A 21695-nucleotide genomic window follows, 5' to 3' on the forward strand; every position below is an offset into this window, starting at 1 on the left:
TGTGTGTTGCTCATCACACACTCCTGCACTGCGCTGTGAAGATAAGGCCTCAGAAGCTTATCGACTTCCTGTTTTGTGAGCCTGACAGATGAGATCATTAAACAGCGCTAAGAGACGACGAGGCAACGCTGCCAAATCTAAAGTGACAGCTTAGTGTCACATGTTAACAGGTGTCACAGTAAAGGCCCAGAAATGCACACATGGGGATGTTTTATGTTCTATAATGAAGTGTTCTTGATGGTTGAATCTTGTATTATGCCTCATCCTAACAAACCACAATGCCGTATAAAACAGGGAAAAGTCCCTGAACGTACTGGTTCTCTTGACGCTGTTATTACATATCCCCATAATCCACCGAGATAATGAGATTCATTCAAACATAAAGGGTAAAATTTATGTGGCGGGACCAGTATGGTGATAAATGTGGATTAGTGAGAGCAGACAAAAAGGTAAAGCAAAGCTATTACCACCATCCCAAACTGGGTTTACACAAATTCGCCACAGAGGAGGCTCGAGACAAACTCATCGAAGTAACATGTTTATTCCACAATATAAAAATAAAAGGATCATTATTAAAAGCCGAGCAGCTACTCACACATATACAAAGAAAGAGGGACACAGTTTTCTCTGGCTCAACTCCCAGAGTTGAGAGACAGGCAGGGCAGTAGTCTAAAAAGAAAAGCACAACACAACATGCACGAAAAGAAGAGAAATTATACCACGCACCAACAGAAGACCACCACCCTGGAAATCCACCACCAGGAGCTGGCCGTGCCCTGTGCCAATTACAAAAGAAAGTTAAAAGATCAAAAGTAATAAATCAAGGTTCAATTACTTGAACGTACAAAATAATCAACAATAGTAAAACATAAATCAAATCATTCCCGTCAGGTCACAGCAGATTGCCAAGGCGACTGCTGAACGGCAATACAGCTGACCTGGCGCTGGGACAAGCAGCCGACCAGAAGAGGCTACACAAAGTAGCCCGAGTCTGTAGAGTGCAGATGGACGGAGAGTCAGGCCACTTCGACTGGTGTCCTATTAAAACATGGAGGTTGAGCCCAAGCCAGCAACATACAGAAAAATAATAAAGAAGCTTTCTACCGTAAAGAATTGTTAGGAGCGGCATTCACACAGGGTGAATCGGCAACCCCGGAAGTCTGAACCCAGCAGGCAATCACCACAGAGGTGAGGGAGGGAGTTTTATGTGCCACCAGCCGGCCCAGTGATCAATAACAGACAGGCACTGACATAGTGCAGTCAGGGCCTACTGCCACATTTATCATGTAACATTTCACCACGATTTACTGTAATACCGGTAACCGTTACATCCATTGTGTGTGTGTGTGTGTGTGTGTGTGTGTGTGTGCGCTGCAGGGTAAGAAAACACATCTAACCCTCTGACTCCACACCTCTGATCAGAAGTCTTCTGCCAACAATGAGATAAATGCCTGAGTGTGGATGACTAACACAAATGGGATGTTCCCAGGTTGTCTCAGTGTGGCGTCGGATGGGGCACCCAGACCTCCTCCACCTGCAGCGTGAAGTCGCTGAAGCCCGATGACAGCGGAGTGTATTGGTGTGAATCCAAACACAGAGACAGCAGCAACGCCATCAACATCACTGTCACTGGTGAGACTCTTTAATCTCCTCTAAAGACACACATCCAGCCACTTACAGGTGATACACATGAGCTGTTGTAAAGGAAACGGGTTCCAACAAGGAGAAGTGAATCTCTGTGAGAGGATTCAGCTCAGAGGACACAGACCACAACCTTCACACGTTAACATGCAGTTCAGTTCAAATCTGATATTTGACAGCAACAAAAACACCAGAAATGCCAAGAAAGGCCAGAGAAAACATTTTAAAAGTTTATATTTCAGAGGTTCATCCATCCATCATCTGCCACTTATACAAAGTTGGGTAGCAGAGCCAAGAGGTCCATGAGGGACACCCAGACATCCCTCTGCCCAGCGACACTCTCCAGCTCCTCCTAGGGGCTCCTGAAATGTTCCCAGGCCAGATGGGATATATGATCCAGCCTGCGTCTGACCCAGGTCTTTTCCCCACTGGAACTGCCTGGAAATATTTATGTTTTGGGGCAAATTCTGGCCTGGTAGAGACTGAATTTTTCATTTGAAGTCATCACATCACAACACAACTGCAGATAAAACCTGGATCAGAAAGAACACGTTTCCAGGGTAACATACCTGTGCTCCACAGTGTATGGTGTCTGGCTCACCCACTCCCACTTCCCAGTCCTCCAATCAGACAAACCGACCCAGTAAAACCCAGGAACTGAGTGCTTGGGCACAAAGTCCTGCACAGACAGGAAGACAGAGACACATGTGACAGAAGCTGCTGTGTCTGACAGGTCAGTGGATGAAGTGGAGCAGGGCTGGAACAGGGTATCAGTATGTTTTAAGCAGAGTCAGCCTCATTACATCCAGTTAGTTCAGACATAAATTCTGTTGCAGAATTGACTTTATTATTGCTCAGACCATTTTCAGGTGTACTTCTATCCTTTCATAAAAAACACATATTTTCATGTTCAGATCCTGAATTTTTCCTTTATCTTTATTTTACTGCACTCATTTCAGCCTCCGGCATGTGTCGCTTTTGTCTCCAAGTCTCTTTTTGTCTTATTAGTTTCAAAACAAACACATTTTTCAGAACGTCAACAACATTCAGTGATCCTGCAGAGTCCTGCCCTCCCTGTGATGGAGGGAGATGACGTCACTCTGAGCTGTCAAATAAAAAATGGAACAAAGACCACTTCCTCCAACCTCCCAGCTGCTTTCTATAAAGATGGCTCCTCCATCGGGACTGAGCCTACAGGTCACATGACCCTCCACCATGTTACCAGGTCTGATGAAGGCCTCTACACGTGTAACATCAGCATTCACAAAAAGTCTCCACCCAGCTGGCTGCTGATAAGAGGTAAAGATCAACGCTGGCAAATGAAAATATGAATCATATTTAGTTTTTCTTCCCCACTGCAGAACTCCATCTGTTGGTACACAGAATATACCGTAAGTTGGGCTTTATTTATTTGATATGACATGAGATCATGTTGGGTTAGACGTCAACATAATGTTTTCCAGTAAGAGTCCATCAGATAACCAGTGTCTGCACACATGTACAGTAAGTCTGCAGTAATGATAAACTGCTTCCACAGTATTTGGGAGTCTGTCGGGAACATTTAAGGAAGCGCTGCTGTACACCCTAAGTTCCACTCTTTCTCTGATCCCAGATGATTCCAAACCACCATTTCTGACAGTGTCTCCAGACTCGTCTCAGCTGTTTGAGTATGACAAACTGTCCCTGAGCTGCAGCAACAACAGCAGCTCTCATGGATGGAGGATTCAAAGGTTCCTCTTGCATAACGGCATTCTGTCCAGCTGTGGTAAGGGATTGGGGATCCAGAATTCTGCTGAATGTACCATAGAAATAGCCAAAAAGCAGGACTCTGGAATCTACTGGTGTGAATCTCCTGCAAAGCAGCGGAGCAACTCCGTCAACATCTCTATAACCGGTAGGACCAGTGGAACCCAAACCCATACAACACTCATTTACATGATTATTAACTTATTGTGGAGGTAAATTAGAACAGATGTGCAGTCTTCAATGTTTAAAATGTTTGCTCCTCTTTCTTTAAGTCTGTTTCCTCCCACAGGGCCCAGTCTGCTCTGATTAGGCAGAAATGTTTGCAACTGATTATAATTTGTGATGTACTTCTATCCTTTCATATCAAACACACAAAAAAACACATTTTTTCATCCTATGTTCAGACAACCCAGTGATCCTGCAGAGTCCTGCCCTCCCTGTGATGGAGGGAGATGACGTCACACTGAGCTGTCGATCAAAGACCACTTCCTCCAACCTCCCAGCTGCTTTCTATAAAGATGGCTCCTCCATCAGGACTGAGCCTACAGGTCACATGACCCTCCACCATGTAACCAGGTCTGATGAAGGCCTCTACATGTGTAACATCAGCATTCACGAAAAGTCTCCACCCAGCTGGCTGCTGATAAGAGGTAAAGATCAATGCTGGCAAATGAAAATATGAATCATATTTAGTTTTTCTTCCCCACTGCAGAACTCCATCTGTTGGTACACAGAATATACCATATTTATTTTTTACATGAAGTTGTTATCTGCACATCTGACCCATATCTTACTGCACCACCATGACATTTGAAGCACAACAGCTCTTCAACAAACCAGTTTATTTTTCTTCTGTTCTTGGCACAAAATAAAAAACTCCCTCAGCTGCAGTGCTTCCTTCCATTTGGTCTCTATTGTACATTTTGACAGCCTTCGAGATGAAATACCGGACTGACCAATCAAAAACCTGTTGGGTTCTTGAGCTTTAGTTGCATTTGCGGTGAGAAAGGTAAAATCTTCAAATCCTGGAAAAGCCCCAAAAGGTTAAGAGCCTTTTTTATGGGTGTCTGAAACTCAAAGACTTTGTATGCTTATAAAAACAGAGCTGCTCAAACAACCTTCCTGTTTGTTGTCCACAGGACACAGTGCTCCTCGTTTAGTCGGTACAGGATGACGTTTGTTTCGTGATGTGACTGTTAACGGATGGGATTTTAGAACTTCCGATGAGCTGTGTTTGTGTTTGTTTTTCTTCCAGCTCTCAAGGTTTCTGAACCAACGCCGACTGCGCTGGACGTGGCGCCACATCCTGGTCTGCTCTCCGTACCTGATCTCCACCGTCCTCGTGGTGTCTTTGTATCGACACAGACCAACAGGTAAAGCTCCACTCACACCGACATCATGGTGATTTAAAAACTCAAGAGTCAGGGGAAGTCTCCAAGTGTTCTACCAACATGTTTTTTATGAACAACCAGTTCATCTCAGCGATGACTGAAGCAGTCAACAAATTAGCACAAAGCAGCAGACCTGGGGATAATCAGGAGTGACTTTACTAACAGCACAGCTGCAGCTTATTGCTGTAAAATCATAACAGGATGTAACTATGACTGAGACACTGCTTCCAACTGAGCTCATTTAAAACTGTTACTTCTTTAATCAAACTCCTGATTTCACACCATCAGACTTCATTCTTCAGTTCACTTCATTATTTTTCATGCTTCAGTTAAAAGGTTGAGCTGATTATTAAGTCATTAAATTATTTTAAATAATTATTGATAATAATTACTGTGAAACGCCGTACGTGTTACATTACAGTGATTTCAAATATTCAAAAGTAAGAAAAATGTATTCTAAACTCTGCAGGAAGGAAACCACCTGTTTCCATGACAACGTCTCCACAAAATGAGGAAGATGAGGGACTGGACTATGATGATGCCGTGGCTCATATCACCACTGAACATCATTTCTGAAATACTGTCTTCAGCTGCACGTTCAGTTCAAACAAAATGACTGTTTTGTGTGTCGTGTTGCTTTTTTTTTGGATGTTCTTCATCATCACAATAAAGAAAGGACTTTTTAACTTTCGGAAGGGTCTTTTCTTTGGTGTGTGATGCTTGAAACTTTTGATCTAATTATTTAAACAGTATTTTCCAACGGTTTGAATTGTCATTTAATGCCTGAATCCTTTCAGGTGTTGTTTTTCCTCTGTGAAGAACTTTACTTCACCTCATATTTCTAAGTATGAGGTGTTCTGCCTAATTCCCCCAGCCGGGGGGAATATTAAAATGTGAAAAAATCTTTAATAACATGGATCTTCTCTTGTAAAGATCAAAGGATTTATTCTCATAGAATTCAGGTATGGTTCACGTTGGCGTGGTGGTTAGCACCGTCTGTCTCTGTGTGGCCCTGTGATGGACTGGCGAGGTGTTCCCTGCCTACATTCTAAATTCTGCCCTTAATTCTTACATGCATTGTACTCAGTGTTACTGTGTATAACCTGCAGATGGCCTCCTGCAAGATAGCAACATATCCTGTTTTTCTCTTTTCTCCCGAGGACATTGTGTGCTGTGATAAAGCTGCACTTTAAAGAGGATAGAAGGGGAGCTGGTACTTGCAGCTGTGTCTGTGTAACTTTGACTGTAGTTAGGGTGGAAAAGTAGATAAGACTCAACTATACCCAAGGAGCGATGCAGCAACAATGTGCATTATGACTGAAGTGTCTTCGGTCAGTTGTCAGAACAACTGTATTTTGTACTGTGTTGTTCTCCCTTGCAAGATATTATTATAAAAACCTCTTATATCCTCAGAAGAAAATAACTGACTCTGTGCATTACTAAAATTTCCACCACAATCTCATTTTAAACCCTGGTGAGAACCAGATGATTTCTTATTTTATCAAAACCCTAAATACGATGGAGAAGCTTAAATACCAGCAATGAGATAAGAATTAGATGTATGTACCAAATAATAATGTTGCTATTTGAGTATTTATGGAGCAAAGATGGTCAGAGGATCTCCAGTTTGTTCCTCAAAGAAAGATCGGAAGGGATTTGCATATTTCTCCCTCTACAGTGCAGAATATAATTAAAGCATTCAAGGAATCTGGAGGAATTTCTGTCACATTCTGCTCATCTGCTGTCTGCTGGTATTTTTCCACTCACCTGTCTCTGCTCCACTCTGTCAGGCAGCCACGCCCCACTCATCAGGCCAACTCCCTACACCTGTGGCAGCACCTGCCTCTCATCAACACTGGCTGCATTTAAGACTGCTCCTGTCATCTCCGTCGTGCCGGATTGTTCTCGTGTCACGCCAGACTTTCCAGCGGTCCTTTCTGGCCTGATCTCCTGTTGCCGACCTGCCTGTTTCAGCTCTGGCCTGGATATTACCTCAGTCTTCTGTCTCCGACAACGAGTTCTGTCTGTTCCCTTCTGTTTTTTGTCACAGCTCTTTACTGGACCTGTCTATAAGTTCAGCCATTAACAACTTACTACCTGTCTGCCTGTGCTGAGTGTGGATTCAAACCATACCCATTTCAGTGTGTAAAGGACAAGCCTAAGCTGGACACCCGTGATCTCCGTAGGTTACGCCGTGAACAAGGGATCACTGTGGGAGACCTTTGTCAAGAACTACAATACACAGTTCCATTCACAAACTTTACTGTGCAGAAAAGAAGCCTTATGTTAACCTCGTCCAGGGGTGGCGTCCACTTCTCTGGGCTCAGGGGCATCTGGGATGGACCATCAGACAGTGGAAACATGTACTGTGGTTAGACCAATTAGTATTCCCGATCTTTGTTTATGCATTTGTCAGACGCTTTTATCCAAAGTGACTGACAAATGAGGATATAACATACAGCTAACATCAAAGCTAATTATAGCTTCATAGAAGGAAACAAGTTGTCAGAGCTGACAGGGAAGACACTGTAGAGGGAAGTACAGGGTAAGTGCTAAGATAGGAGATGCTGTCTGAGTTTGGGTTTTTCTAATTTCAACAGTATATAGCTAGCTAAAACCAGACTGGTGTAAAAATATCCTTTGTATAAGGCTGTACAGCGCATCATGTAGAAGACAGACACAATTACGTCAGAGGCTTTTCCGCCACAGAGTTGATTCTCAAGTCAAGTGCGTGCTCAAAGAAAAAAGCTTGGACACTCCAACGAGTAAAAGGAACACAGGTGAACTTATACAATACTGTATTAAACACACATAAGAAAATAAACAATTTACAAACCCTACCGGCAGTTACTTTTATTCCCTTTTTTAAAATGTCTTAACTGGGTGCACCCTAAATAAAACATCGGCCTCTCAGTTACTGGTGCACTCTTGTCATTGATCAGATCAGCAGCTGGCTTCAGAATTATAGCCTGTGACACGTATGAAGCCACCGCCGGGTGCTCAATAGTCTTAATTTTGGCCCTCATGTTGTACCATACCCTCAAGTTCCGTGATGAGTCTCTGCCTGAAGTGGAGGAGTTTAAATAGCTTAGGATCCTATTAAATCTAAAATGAATTTCAATTTTAAGTGTCAAATACTCTGGAAGAAAAATCTGTTAAAACTCAATGTCCCCAAAGACGAAGTAACAATTGTATCAATCTACTGAGAGTAAAATAAATAAAAGTGACAAATAGTGTATAAAGAAATGTTAAAAAGAATAAAATATTTCAGATACAATTTCTAAAAAAAAGTGGAGTTTCCGATTTATAAAAAAAAAAAAAGTGAACATTCACATACTAAATACAAATTGAATGTAAAAAAAAGAAAAAGTGATTTTTGGAAAAATTTAAAAATTAGACATTTCAGATACAAAGTCCAACATTGAGACTTCAAAAAATCATGTAAAATATCAAATTTCTGAGATCAGAAATCACTAATTCTATAATTGCACAGCATCAGGATGAACCATGGCTGCTCAGCAAAATTCTGCTCATTGGAACAGAATCAGTGAAGATCTGTCAGCAGGTTGGAAATTCATCTTGGCTGATTGCAGCTCAGTGATTCCTCTCTAATATGTTTGTCACATGTGCAGCAAAATAACTGCAGCTGACAGCAACTGAATGGTCTCAGTGGAAGTGAGCTGCAGAGAAACACAACATACTGATATTCAGTGTGAAGCTTTGACTGGAAACACACAGAAAAACAACATCCTGGAAGAATGGCAGCTTCCATCTTTAAAGGACTGGAAGAGGAAGAAGTTTCCAAGGAATCATTTAGAAGAGTTTCAAACAGAAACTGACTGAATCCATGAATCTGAAAAGGTGTTTCTGAGTGAAACAGACAGACATGTACAGACTGAACTATCTGTTCAACAGTGATTCTCTGACAGGAGGAAACTCTTTATACTCAACACAGAGACACTGAGGAACCAAGTGGCCAGAACCAGAACCCAAATCCAGGATGCAGAGGTTCATCAGTGAATGTGATGTTGAAGGTGTGGAGGTGGATCAGTGTGTCAGAGGAGACTCTGTAGAAGGACAGAGTGCCAGCAGGACGGTCCACATACACTGCTGCTCTGTTAGAGACAGAGGAGGAGGAGGAGATGGATGTTCGTATGTCTTTGTGCCAGATACAGTAACCTAAACGATCAGAGCAGCTCAAACTCCAGGAGTGATCATTGTATCCAAACATACACTCTCTGCCTCCTCTTCTTCTGATTCCTCTGTAACTCACTGATATAAAAACATCTCCTCTCCACTCGACCTCCCAGTAACAGCGACCAGTCAGAACATTTCTACACAGAAGCTGAGACCAGTCATGAAATCTGTCTGAATGATCAGGATATGACTGAACCTCCTCCACACGTGTCACCTTCCTGTTGTTGTCAGACAGTTCCAGTTTTCTGTTCACTGTGTTTGTGTCGATTGTGAGTTGACAGGAATCTGATGGAGAGAACAAACACAATCCAGCTGCAGTTATTGATCTATCATCTGTTCACTTTGATCAATGAGTGATGTGACAGTGTGAAGATGGTTGGATGTCATGAATCAGATGAAGAACACACTTACACTTCCTCAGACCTGGTGTCAACCATCGTTCTCCAGCAGGCTCCACCCTGAAAAGAGGAGGGGGGTCAGAGCAGCACAGTCTCTTTCAGCATGCAAATGGACATTACATGGCTCTCACACACATTGTTCTACACTGAGAAAGAGTGTACAGCCCCATTTAAAAAACACATAAATATCCCTTTAACTGGATGAATAAAGTCTCTGAATCTGCTGAATATGTTTCCTTACAGGCTGTGCATTAACCAGGAGATGATTGCTGGTATGTATGTTCTCTTTGTGGTCCGTTTATCTCAGAAAAGACATGATAACCCTCCATCATTCTGACAGATCCACGCTGTTTTAAGGGGACACCTGCTAATGCTGGCAGACATTTCCTCCTCCTCCTTACAGAGGTTTTCTCCTCCCTCGCTGCTCGTCATCACTTCTAACCAGCTCATGAGCCGGTGAAAGGAAAAGGAGCGGACTGTGTCTGAAGTTATGGAAATAAGTTATCAAAGTATGTGGACAGTATGGGACGTTTCAGAAGTTTCATCTCCACTTCAGATCAGACTTAAATTACACTGAAAATATTTGTGTGCACGGTCTGAAGAATGTGTGAAGTGTGCAATTCTCTTTATTTAATGTAGGAACATTTGTATGAGTGGTTTGTATATCTGTATGTGAGATGGAATCTAGACCCACCCAGGTGGACCCTGCCTCTCACCCTGTGGCTGTTGGGATAGGCTCCAGCTCCTGCGACCATGAATGAATTAAGCAGGTATAGAAAATGGATGAATGGATTTATGCATCTGGTCCCTGGACTTTGGGATAATTTTGGATGGCATTAAAACTTTATAATTTGGACACTGTAACAGGGAACCTGTTTGGTGTAAACTAAAAGCAACATTTGAGCAGAAGTACTTTAAACCAACAGTGAAGCCTGAAGCTGTAAAAGTAAAGATTTGGGTCTGAAGCAAGGCCTGGTCAACTGTCCATCATAGAATCCAACATGAATTCTTCATCATTTCAGAGGCTGTTTGAGGAAAATGTGAAAGATTGGAAAGATCTGTCTTCTTGGGTTCTAAAGCGAGTGTGAGGGACCATCAATAGATGTTGAACAGAGGATCTCAAGCTACGATCTTAAGTGTAGGGCTGGATCAGTTCACAGATGTCGGGAGGAAACTGTCCATGCAACGCTCTCAATGTCAAAACCAAAATTTCATAATTTATGCGTTAAAATACAGGAAGCCAATGAAGAGATTTTAAGACGGGGGTAATGTAGGCTCTTCTGTCAATGCTTGTCATGATACTCACAGCAGAATTTTGTACAAGCTGTAAACAAGTCAAATACTTCTTACTCAGACAGGTGAACAGCTGACTGATGTTTAACATGAACATGATCACATAGTGAGATGTAAGCTGTATCTCTGTAAGAGGAAAACAGTCTCACACAGTTTTTCAACCTTTATGCTGAAACTAATGTTTTTGTGCTGCAGGCTAACATAAAGCTGTTAAATGTTCTGTGTAAAGATCTGCCTGAGTGAACAAAGGAAAAAGGCTCCTACATTTAGGTTCATATAAAACTCAGAAACCAGCATGAAGGAAAAACACAGGGCTGAGTGAAGCACAGAAAACATCTCTTCCTCCTCCATCAGACATTGTGTGATGCTGCAGCAGACCTCTCCATACCTGAGAGTTACCAGCCTCCACTGTGGATCCTCCAGTCCAGCTGATAGCTGCTTCACTCCTGAGTCTCCTGGATGGTTGTAGCTCAGGTCCAGCTCTCTCAGATGGGAGGGGTTGGAGGTCAGAGCTGAGATCAGAGAAGCACAGCCTTCCTCTGTGATCAGACAGCCTGACAGGCTGCGGAAAACAACACAAACGGCAGATACTGAGAGACCTGCTCTGAAACTAAAGCTGAATGTGATCAAATGTGACATCACACACAGTGTTTGAATCACCTTCTCTGAACACTTCTTCTTTATTTTGGTGTTGTTTTAATTGGAGACCCCAACTTCTGTATATTAATTCACTTTCCTGAAAATTTATCCTAAAACCTCACGTCATCCCCAAAGTAAACTGAGAGCAGTTCCAGAACCACATGGAGTAGATGCTTCATTGTGTTTACAGTCCCTATATAGTCAGAATTTGTTCTCAAACTTACTCAGTCTAAGTGTTACTGGGACTGAGTTAAAAACATTTTTCTGACAAACTTTCTCAGTTAGATTTTTTTCTTTTCTGTAATCAGTTTCCTGTAGATGTTTATGCATTTAACAGACACTTTTATCCAGAGACTCTAAAGCCTTCATGCCCATGGTACCAAGCTGAATGTTTTTTTTTTGCAAACAGTGAAAAAAAAAAGACTGGACTACATTGTTGTCCACCGGTTTTAACCAGTTACAAAATGCTTGCATTTCTCGCCAAGCGTTAAATTTACATTTTCCCATAAAACATGAAATGGGTAAACTAATGTTAAAAACAAACTTCTTGTGTTGCTTCTGCTTGGCTTGGTGTCCTTGTCTGTTTGGTGGCCCGTGCTGTCGCAAAGTGACGTGATCAGACCCGGAGCAGTTGAGTTCTCAATTATTGGTACCACCACTCTTTATTTAGGCTACGTTATTTAATCAAAATAATAGTGGTGAAACTTCTGAGGAGAATGCAATACGGAGAAGTTACATATTGCACAAGTTTTAAGACCCATATATAAAAATTCAAGACATTTTCAAGTGTTTTTAAGGTATTATTTCCAAATTCATAAATTCAATGCTTTTAAGACTTTTTAAGACCCCACGGGAACCCTGTCTTAGGTCTTTATGAGGAGTTTGTTGATTCTTCAGGAAACACTTGAGAACAAGGTCTGCTCTGATGTGCAAACATTCATATGAGTTGGTGAGTTACCTCAATGTCGTAATTTCACTTTTTTTAATAGTTTAGTTTGTATTGTTGTTGGTATTGATTTTTCCTGCTATGATTGCTGAAACATAACATTTGTTATACAAAGGAATCAAGAGAACATTGGTTTTCTCACAGTCTGTCACATGTGCAAACATTAATACACTTTAGAGCTGTTTGAATTCAAATAAATCTGAAAGATCATTTAGAGCATGTCTCCAACAACATTTTCAGTCAAAGTCAAAAGAAATATTAAAAAATCATCTGTGATTAAAAACTAATGAGAAAAAATTACGTTTGAAAATATAATGAAAAATTCTAATTTAAACACCATCACTGGGTTAAAAAAAAGACACCAACAGCAGACACCATCCTGAACAGGTCAGCTGTTCATCCATGACTGTAAAGCAGAATTAAAATGATCAGAAGTTGAACAGTTGAATGAATCCTGACCTGAGAGCCTCCAGGTTACAGTTTGGACTCTTCAGTCCAGCAGAAAGCTGCTTCACTCCTGAATCCTGCAGGTTGTTGTTACTCAGGTCCAGTTCTGTCAGACTGGAGGACTGGGAGCTGAGAGCTGAGGATAGAGCTGCACATCCTTCATCTGAGAGGTTACAGCCACTCAGTCTAAGGAGAGAATAACAGGGAAAGAATGAAGTTATACCCGTTCAATCCAACTCATGATCATAGGGATGGAGCCTATCCCAGCTGTCACTGGGTCAGAGGCAGGGTACATGCTCCACAGGTCGCCAGTCCATCACAGGGACACACATAGACAAAGGAGACAAACAACCACACACACGCTCACACTCATTAATTTAACTTTTCTAATAAAATGAATAATCATTCATAAGGTGTTGACATTCTTGCAGCATGTTTCTTTCCTCTTTATGTAAACTGATCTGATGTAACTGTTTGCTGTGAATCTGTGTTATCTACAAACTGAAATTATCTGAGAAATAACTTTTTTAAAAATTTTCTCTGCTTTTAACAAGTAAACAGAATATTTAAAACACATTTATCTCTGTACTTACAGAGCTTTGCTGGAGGCTTTGACCACTGGCAGCAGCCTCAGAAGAGCCTCCTCTGAAGCAGAGTATTTCTTCAGGTCAAACACATCCAGATCTTTTCCTGATGACAGTAAGATGAAGACCAGAGCTGACCACTGAGCAGGAGACAGTTCATCTGTGGAGAGACTTCCTGAACTCAGGTAACGTTGGATCTCTTCCACTAGAGAACGATCATTCAGTTCATTCAGACAGTGGAACAGATTGATGCTTCTCTCTGCAGACAGATTCTCACTGATCTTCTTCCTGATGTAATCAACTGTTTCCTGATTGGTCTGTGAGCTACTTCCTGTCTGTGTCAGCAGGCCTCGTAGGAGACTCTGATTGGTCTGCAGTGAAAGACCCAGGAGGAAGCGGAGGAACAGGTCCAGGTGTCCATTTGGACTCTGTAAGGCCTTGTTCACAGCACTCTGGTAGAAGAGAGTCTCTTTTAGTGATTTAGACTCCTGAAACTTTGATTGTTCTTCCATCAGGTTGACTCCAGAGTTGATGAAGGTCAGATGGACATGAAGAGCAGCCAGAAACTCCTGAACACTCAGATGGATGAAGCAGAACACCTTCTCCTGGTACAGCCCTCTCTCCTCTATAAAGATCTGTGTGAACACTCCTGAGCACACTGAGGCTGCTGAGATATCGATGCCACACTCTGTCAGGTCTGATTCATAGAAGATCAGGTTTCCTTTCTGCAGCTGCTCAAAAGCCAGTTTTCCCAGAGACTCAATCATCTTCCTGCTCTCTGGACTCCAGTGTGGATCTGTCTCAGCTCCTCCATCATACTTGACCTTCTTCACTTTGGCCTGAACCACCAGGAAGTGGATGTACATCTCAGTCAGGGTCTTGGGCAGCTCTCCTCCCTCTCTGGTTTTCAACACATCCTCCAGAACTGTAGCAGTGATCCAGCAGAAGACTGGGATGTGGCACATGATGTGGAGGCTTCGTGATGTCTGGATGTGGGAGATGATGCTGCTGGCCTGCTTCTTATCTCTGAATCTCTTCCTGAAGTACTCCTCCTTCTGTGGGTCAGTGAACCCTCTGACCTCTGTCACCATGCCAACACAGTCAGGAGGGATCTGATTGGCTGCTGCAGGTCGTGTGGTTATCCAGAGGCGAGCAGAGGGAAGCAGTTTCCCCCTGATGAGGTTTGTCAGCAGCACATCCACTGAGGTGGACTCTGTAACATCAGTCAGGGGCTCCTTGTTGTGGAAGTCCAGAGGAAGTCGACACTCATCCAGACCATCAAAGATGAACACAACCTGGAACTCTTCAAAGCTGCAGATTCCTGCTTCTTTGGTTTCAGTAAAGAAGTGATGAACAAGTTCCACCAAGCTGAACTTTTTCTCTTTCAGCACATTCAGCTCTCTGAAAGTGAATGGAAACATGAACTGGATGTCCTGGTTGGCTTTGCCTTCAGCCCAGTCCAGAGTGAACTTCTGTGTTAAGACTGTTTTCCCAATGCCAGCCACTCCCTTTGTCATCACTGTTCTGATTGGTTCATCTCTTCCAGGTGGGAGTTTAAATATGTCTTCTTGTCTGATGGTTGTTTCTGCTCTGCCTGCTTTCCTGGATGCTGTTTCAATCTGTCTGACCTCATGTTCATCATTGACCTCTCCAGTCCCTCCCTCTGTGATGTAGAGCTCTGTGTAGATCTGATTCAGAAGGGTTGGGTTTCCTGCTTTAGAAATCCCCTCAAACACACACTGGAACTTCTTCTTCAGAGCAGATTTATGTTGGAAAACTGGGTCAAAAAGTTCTAAATAAACAACAAATAAGATCAGACAATACAATACACAGAAAATCTTCAAACTTTTCATTTCTCTGAGAATAAGTATTTGAACATCTGTTGTTCTGTGTGTTGAGACATCAGTAAATGTGTCATTTATCCAGCAGGTTAAATCTTTAGAGAAATCCTCTTACTGCTCTGCAGACGGTCAGCCAGCTCCTCCTGCTTCATTCTCCTCAGGAAGTGAACTGTGATCTTCACTAATGCCTCTCTGCTGCTCCTCTGCTCTTCATCCTCATCCTCCCTCTGACTCGCTAAGCATTCTGGGTAAACTGGACTCAGAACCTTCTGCATCTTCTTCAGCTCCTCCTTCACAAAAGTGACCATGTTGTCCTCCAGCAGCTGGAACAGAATACTATATGAATGAGCCAATCAGACTGAAATCATGGAGCCAAACATCAGATCCATGTTGGACACACTGACAATCCACTGGTCTACAAAGTGCAGCATGGAGATGACTGTGAACGGAATAGATGGAAAAGTAGTTGTTGTACATGTACAGACCATAAATATGGAGTCCAGCTGTGTTTGATGCTGCTGGGCAGACTGACCACTGGGAACCTCTGAGCTCTGCTGGTCCACTCTGTGGAGGAATCATGAAGAATGAGCTCACATTCTGTCCGTCCACACAGAGACAAACACAAGGTAAAGCTCCATGAAGTGATGTGTGGATGTGAACAGTGAATCAGAGGACTCCCTGCAGTGGGAAAGCTTTACTAGTCCTGCTGATCCCACTGAGAATCAACAGCTCAGTCTGCAGCTGCTTGGAGCTTTCAGCTCACTTTGGTTGGGTCCAACAGCTCTCAGCAACCCCTTCAGAAAGCTTTCCCTCCCTGCTGAAGTGCCCTGGAGCAGGGCAGCCAGAGCCAGTGTGTGCTTGGATCAGACTGGTTGTACTGATATGCTCCCAGTGTTAGACAGATAGATGTTTAAAACAGAGTCGTCACTGAGAGAACTTTATCTGTGTTCGTAAAGTTGTACTGAAGATGTAAAGAATAAATTAAATGCTTTAGTTTCCGTCTGTCATCTCTAAACTATTCCAGTACATTTGAACATCTGGGTGGTGCCTTTTCCCTGGAGTATGTATTATAGATCGATCAGTCTTCTGGCACTCGGAGCTGGGTTTAGGTTCAGGTGAGCCTGGTTTTTCCAGCTTTCTAAAGAACACAAAATAATTTCAGCACTGCACTCAAAAGACAAAAAGACAAGTGATGACAAAACATTTGAAAGGATATTTTTGAAAATCTTATAAGATATTCAAAACCATGTTTGTTTGTCTATATTTCAACCACCTAAAACAGACCTGACTTTACTTTAGAAGTCAGCTGCTTCACACTTCCTACACTGTGTTAGAGCCAAAGCACAAAGGTGACACCTGCTGGACCAGCTGGTGTCCTACAGACACTCAGAAACACCTCCTCCAACATCCATTCTTTCCTCTTTGACTGCTGTGTTTGTGGAAAACATCCAACACACACCGCTTCACATATGAACATAGAAATGGATGTGAAACAGAGCTGAGCTCACATTAAACACATGTTGGAATAAAAACTGTTCAAACTGACTCTGCTACATTTTACTCTGTTACAACATTTACACTCAGCTCACCTCTTAAAGGATGGATGTTGGTCTGATTTGAAGAAAAGAGGTAGATCCATTGACCGGTCACTCTTCATGGACACACAGCTGGTTCCAGGTTCAGGTCTGAGTCTCTGATGGATCCTGAGAGAAAAACACTTGTTTTCTTCAAACTAAAGTATTCAGTGATAGTGTTTGAGTCTGCAGTGAGACGGCCTGTCAGAGAGTCAGTGTGGCTGCTGTGGAACAATGTTACAGCTCCTCCTTGTGGCAGCTCTGCCACTCTGCAGGCAGACGTCAGCAGGTGTGTGAAACTGGAAGCTGGATGTAATTTTACTGAGAGAAAACAGGAAGACTGAAGCTCTGAGCTTTCAGCATGGTTTCCTGACTTAGTCTTTACTGTTTGTGTGATCAGATTCATTCTGTCACGGTCGGCATAAACCTATCTGTGTGTGCCAAATATTTTGACATGGACTGCTTCCTCAATTTAGGTCAGTACAATGCAGGACTGGCAGCAAAACTTTTCCTAAAAGAGGTCATCCATGGGGAAAGGACAGACGATGTAAGTGTGCTTTGTGTTTCTTTTGTCCAATTACCACGAGCTAAGGCTAACCGCTAGTTCATGCAGGTACAAACGATGTTGAAATAAATTATTTATACAGCAGGTTGTGTTATATTAAGAGTATATACATTCTCAGGGTCTGACTCTGGCTCAAACATATAAGGTTGCAACTGTGTGTGGGCAGCCATGACCAGTGCTTGTGCTCAACCTCAGCCTGATGCCGAACCGAGGGGCGGAGTGAGCATTAGCAGCCGCAGCATGAAAATCTGACCGCCTCAGAGCAGAGTGCTACAGACAGGGCTGCTGTTTTTAATCTGTGAGGAATTTGACCAAATAATTTCACAGACATGTCATTAAGGTGCCTGGGATCTGTGTGAACCGGTGGAAAAGGGGTATAATTAGGCGCATTCCCACTGTAGGAACCTTTTGCAGTTCCTATAACCTTTTAAGGAACTAGGCCGTTTTTTCGTGCATTCGGACATACAGGAACTAGGGACCACGGCCCTCAGTTCCTAGAACCATTTTAGCTCCTTCTCCGAGGCGGGGTCTTTTCTGGGTTCCATAGGAACACATGACATAGGTGTTTGGTGGCTGGTAGCTCCGCCCCTTGACTGAAATATTTACTCATACGACACGGACACAACCGGCACCTGTTTAATAAGTTAAACTTGCACGTCGTCTCCTTTGTCTGCGGCACTCTGCTCTCCTTCATTCCTTCATGAAACAAAGAAGTATCGCCTGATGCTCGATTCTTCATCTCCTGACTCTCTGTGTGCTCTTCCAGCCTCTTCCAACCATCTGAGACGCCTGATGTGATCGTCCATGATTAATATCACCGTCACGCAGACCATGAACACGGTGGCCTCCTCGCTCTCCATGTTAGCTTCTTGGTGGTGTTGTTTTTTCTTCTCTCCTTACTTTTTGCAGGTTTTGTTTTGTTGTTGAGTGGCGCTACAGTAACACGTCACGGTTGCAGATGGTTGCGTCACATCAGTCCCGACCAAGGTCCCCGACTTATGTGTGAATGCAAAATGAAACAGTTCCCCTGGGGAAGGGCAGTTCTTATAACTAAATTCGAGGTGGACAGTTCTTAGAACTGCCTTCTTAGAACTCTCTGTCCGAATGCACCTATTGTTCTCAATGAATTGAGAAAATTTCCTTTTTTTGGCGCTATCATTTTTTAATTTTCTGTAGAACCGTAAGTACTTTATTTTGAAGGACTTGAAACTATGTAATTAATGTAGTTTAATAGAACATTGGACAACAACAAAAGGAAAGGACGAACTTTGGTTCAAAGTTAAAATCAGAACAAATAAAAAGGCTAAAGGTAAGGTTTAGCACCATTTGAAAAGGAGGAACAAAGTATATTTCTGTGTACTTCCGAAATGTTTTGCATTAAATTAGTATAGCACATGCTAATTGGTGTAATTTGGAAATATTAAAAATTACGTTTAATTTCTTTTATCTATTTATATGTGTGTATATATATATATATATACACACATATATATGTGTATATATATATGTATATATGCATATATATGTATATATATATATACATATATATATATACATATATATGTGTGTATATGTATATATATACATATATATGTTTGCCACTCTTACGTTAGTTTAAGAGTGGCACATGCTTGAGAAAATTATAAAACAAAATAAACATCAGTAAGGCTCATCTTTGTTCGACTGGGAGCTACAGGTTGATTTGGTCGTTTTGTTCTTGTTTCTTCAGAAGGTCGTTTTAAACTGACGTCATTAAACACAACGTGTGAGAACGTAATATTTCTACATCAGCCGCCCTGTTCACTACATAATCAGCATCCTGTGAAAAAGCCACATCAGTGGACAGATATTCAGCAATATTCTCCCTTTGTTTTAATAAAGAGCTGCAGGACTGAACTAAAATATTACATTACACACATGATGCAGCTAATTAGTCTCATCAGAGACATCAGGAACTGATCCAAGTCTCAAGTAATTCAGCTGAAAACTGGTTATCATCTGAAACATGATGCAGCCTCCACTGAATACTGACAGATACTCACTGTTGGGCTGATGGAACATCATGCTGGAAATTAATCAACCAATCCTTTGACTGGTCGCTCTTAAGGGACACACAGCTGGGTTCAGGTTCAGGTTCTGGTTCTGGTTCTGGTTCTGGTTCTGGTTCAGGTTCTGGTTCTGGTTGGTTCCTGTGAATAAAGGTGGTTTGGTGATGTGAGTGCTGAGCTCTGACATGGAGAAGAGTCATGGACAGTTAGAGATGGTCATCTCACCTCTGAGCTTTGCTCTGGCTCTCATGTTCCCCACACAGAGTGGTTTTAGTGTCCTCACACTGATCCATGCTGCTGAATTCACATCAGCTCACACACACTTTCTACCTTCATCTGCAGAGGAAACACAAATCATTCATCTGCACATCAACTCAAATCCTCCTCTCCATCATTTGGGCTGTAAAAAGATCAGCTGCTGTACTTCCATCAGTCCACTAGATGGAGGCATGGAGCAGCACAGACATCATGATCCTGATGATGATGATGATGATGATGATGATGATGATGAAGCATTTCCATTCAGTGACACACACTGATTATCTGAACCTGCAGCACGATGATAAATCTGATATCTGAAACACTCTGATGGGCTGAATGCAGGACTGAACTGACATGAACAGCTATACTGTAGATAAGTAGCAGCAGGACTCCAGAAATCCATCCTGCAGGATCACTGCAGTCTGACAGGAACCACCAGGGGGCGCTCACTGCTCTCTGTTAAATATTATTCACTGATGAGTCCACATGATCACACACAGAGGCTCCAGACACACCTGAATTATGATCCTTCATAAAACAGGTTGAGTATCAGAGTCCAACAGGATCAGAGTCCAGGGTTAATCTGGATCTCATGTCAGGACTCTATTGTGAGTGTGTTCAGAGAGCAGTGATGAACAGAGTGTCAGTGAACAGCACATTCCAGTCAGAGTTCCTCTGTTGGAGGAGAAAACAGCAGCAGACTGAGTGGGAAACATTTCATGTTGGTAACAAGCTGCAGCTCCTCATCAACACACACTGATTGTTGCTGTTTACTCTCAGCTCACATGACTTGTGTCTCATCAGCAGAGGAAATCTCTCTCTGCTCAGAGACTTTGTTAAATGAATCAAAGTGTCACTTACTCAGCTTCTTCCATGAACTTCTTCCCTCTGCAGCTCTCTGCTGTCTGGACCAGGTCTGTGTGGAAGAAGAGGAAATCCTCTGCTGCTTCTCCGACATCAGTCCTCTGTGTCTGCAGGCTGCCGTCACTCTGAAACTCTGCAAAGCATAAAAGAGTCTTAAAGTGATCAGAGGTCAGCTTTATATGACTTTAATTCATAAATAATTAACCTGCAGAGCAAACAGCTTAAACAGAGCTGAGGCCTTCAGTCCGATCACTGATCAGCGCCTGGACATAAAAAACTGAAGAAAATTATTAATTTGTTCATGTCGTTGGAACCAAAGCTCTGGTGAAGACTTCAAGGCAAACTGAAAAGTGTTTTTTTCCCAGTTTGTGTGTGAGGGAAAAAGCTTTCAATGTGCTGCATTCAGGACCAAAGCTGACTCATGTTTGGTGATAATTCATCTCTTTCAGTGGTCACTGCTGGTACACGAGTTACAGGTGAGGTGGAAACACTTGATGTCAGAGAATCAGGTGAAGTTATTGTGACTTATAGAAGCTGCTGGACTGCAGCTAAACACTTTAAATGTTTCTGACAGCAAACATCCAATCAAAAGTGTTCAAAACAAGATAATAAAAATAAGACTAATGATAAACTTTTATGGGCTGGATGTGAATCGTGTGAAAGTTTGTGATTTATTGATCATTTTCAGTAGAAACTGATAAAAACATCATGTGGTTAACATGAATAATTTTAGAAGTGATGTTGAATTATTTCCATTGTTGTGAATAATATTAACAAATCCTGCTGTTGGTGAGAAAATCCCCACCTATTACCTGCCCTGCCCCCATCAGGGGTGGAGCTGTGACTCATTCCAGGCAGCAGCTCAGCTGTGCCTCAGTCTGTGGAGAGGAGAGTCCTCTTCTTTAACGCTCTGTTTGAACAAACTGTGAGTCTGAGCTTTGTCTTCAGTAACTTTCCTGTTTTACTTTATTGTTGTGTTTAATCCAAGTGGAAAACATTTAGTCTTGTTTCCTCTTTCCTTTTTGGTTTAGTTCAAGTAGTTTAAGAACAAACATTTAGAGTTTTGTCATTGTTTGCATTTCCTGTTAAAAAATCCTCTAAAACTAAAGCGTAAGTCTTCAAAATGTTGAGGTGACTAAAGCTTCCAGTCAAAGTGAACTGGGAGATGTTGCTTCATCATCATCAGAATCATGCTGTGTGTGCTGGGCTGCAGCTCCATGCCTCCATCTACTGGACTGATGGTAGAAATCCAGCAGCTTC

The 21695-nt window shown here is 42.3% G+C and overlaps 3 protein-coding genes across 8 annotated transcripts in view; 1 reads left to right on the forward strand and 2 right to left on the reverse strand.

Moving 5' to 3' along the window:
• The first annotated feature begins 693 nt into the window (after positions 1-693).
• Positions 694-4069, forward strand: LOC140290798 (Fc receptor-like protein 5). Its single transcript, XM_072379372.1, has 5 exons — positions 694-812; positions 1490-1632; positions 2674-2940; positions 3254-3535; positions 3792-4069. Exons 1-5 carry the CDS (start codon positions 694-696, stop codon positions 4067-4069), a joined length of 1089 nt encoding a protein of 362 aa, XP_072235473.1.
• A 3263-nt stretch (positions 4070-7332) lies between these two features.
• LOC140290814 (NLR family CARD domain-containing protein 3-like) lies at positions 7333-15135 on the reverse strand. The gene is made up of 6 exons (XM_072379373.1): positions 15129-15135; positions 13292-15074; positions 12711-12884; positions 10931-11228; positions 9387-9468; positions 7333-9260 (listed from the first exon to the last, which is right to left on the reverse strand). Exons 1-6 carry the CDS (start codon positions 15133-15135, stop codon positions 8725-8727), a joined length of 2880 nt encoding a protein of 959 aa, XP_072235474.1. The 3' UTR covers positions 7333-8724.
• The window catches only part of LOC140292301 (uncharacterized), a 148407-nt gene continuing 141833 nt past the window's right edge, over positions 15122-21695 (reverse strand). Inside the window, exons 1-5 of one of the 6 annotated variants that reach the window (XM_072379483.1) lie at positions 19536-19789; positions 19432-19451; positions 16713-16800; positions 15609-15687; positions 15122-15446 (exon numbers count right to left, since the gene is read on the reverse strand). In XM_072379483.1, the coding sequence (XP_072235584.1) occupies positions 15213-15446; positions 15609-15687; positions 16713-16800; positions 19432-19451; positions 19536-19603 (489 nt within the window). In that variant the 5' untranslated portion in view covers positions 19604-19789 and the 3' untranslated portion in view covers positions 15122-15212. Of the gene's footprint in view, positions 15447-15608; positions 15688-16712; positions 16827-19431; positions 19452-19535; positions 19790-21695 lie in introns of those variants that run through there. The other 5 variants (XM_072379482.1, XM_072379481.1, XM_072379479.1 and 2 more) reach the window with 5 other exon arrangements.

The sequence above is a fragment of the Leuresthes tenuis genome, unplaced genomic scaffold (genome assembly GCF_036924035.1).
Source record: "Leuresthes tenuis unplaced genomic scaffold, fLeuTen1.0.hap1 SCAF_1, whole genome shotgun sequence".
Lineage (NCBI taxonomy): Eukaryota > Metazoa > Chordata > Actinopteri > Atheriniformes > Atherinopsidae > Leuresthes > Leuresthes tenuis.

Excerpts from the sequence above, each read along its gene's own strand:
- LOC140290798 (XM_072379372.1), top strand. The coding sequence starts at position 694 with ATGCACGAAAAGAAGAGAAATTATACCACGCACCAACAGAAGACCACC. Across the intron at positions 813-1,489 it reads AGAAAGTTAAAAGATCAAAA|GTTGTCTCAGTGTGGCGTCG; the intron begins GTAATAAATCAA and ends GGATGTTCCCAG. Across the intron at positions 2,941-3,253 it reads CAGCTGGCTGCTGATAAGAG|ATGATTCCAAACCACCATTT; the intron begins GTAAAGATCAAC and ends CTCTGATCCCAG.
- LOC140290814 (XM_072379373.1), bottom strand. Across the intron at positions 9,469-10,930 it reads AGTTTTATATGAACCTAAAT|AGACTGTGCTGCTCTGACCC; the intron begins GTAGGAGCCTTT and ends GCATGCTGAAAG. Across the intron at positions 9,261-9,386 it reads GACACCAGGTCTGAGGAAGT|ATTCCTGTCAACTCACAATC; the intron begins GTAAGTGTGTTC and ends TCTCTCCATCAG.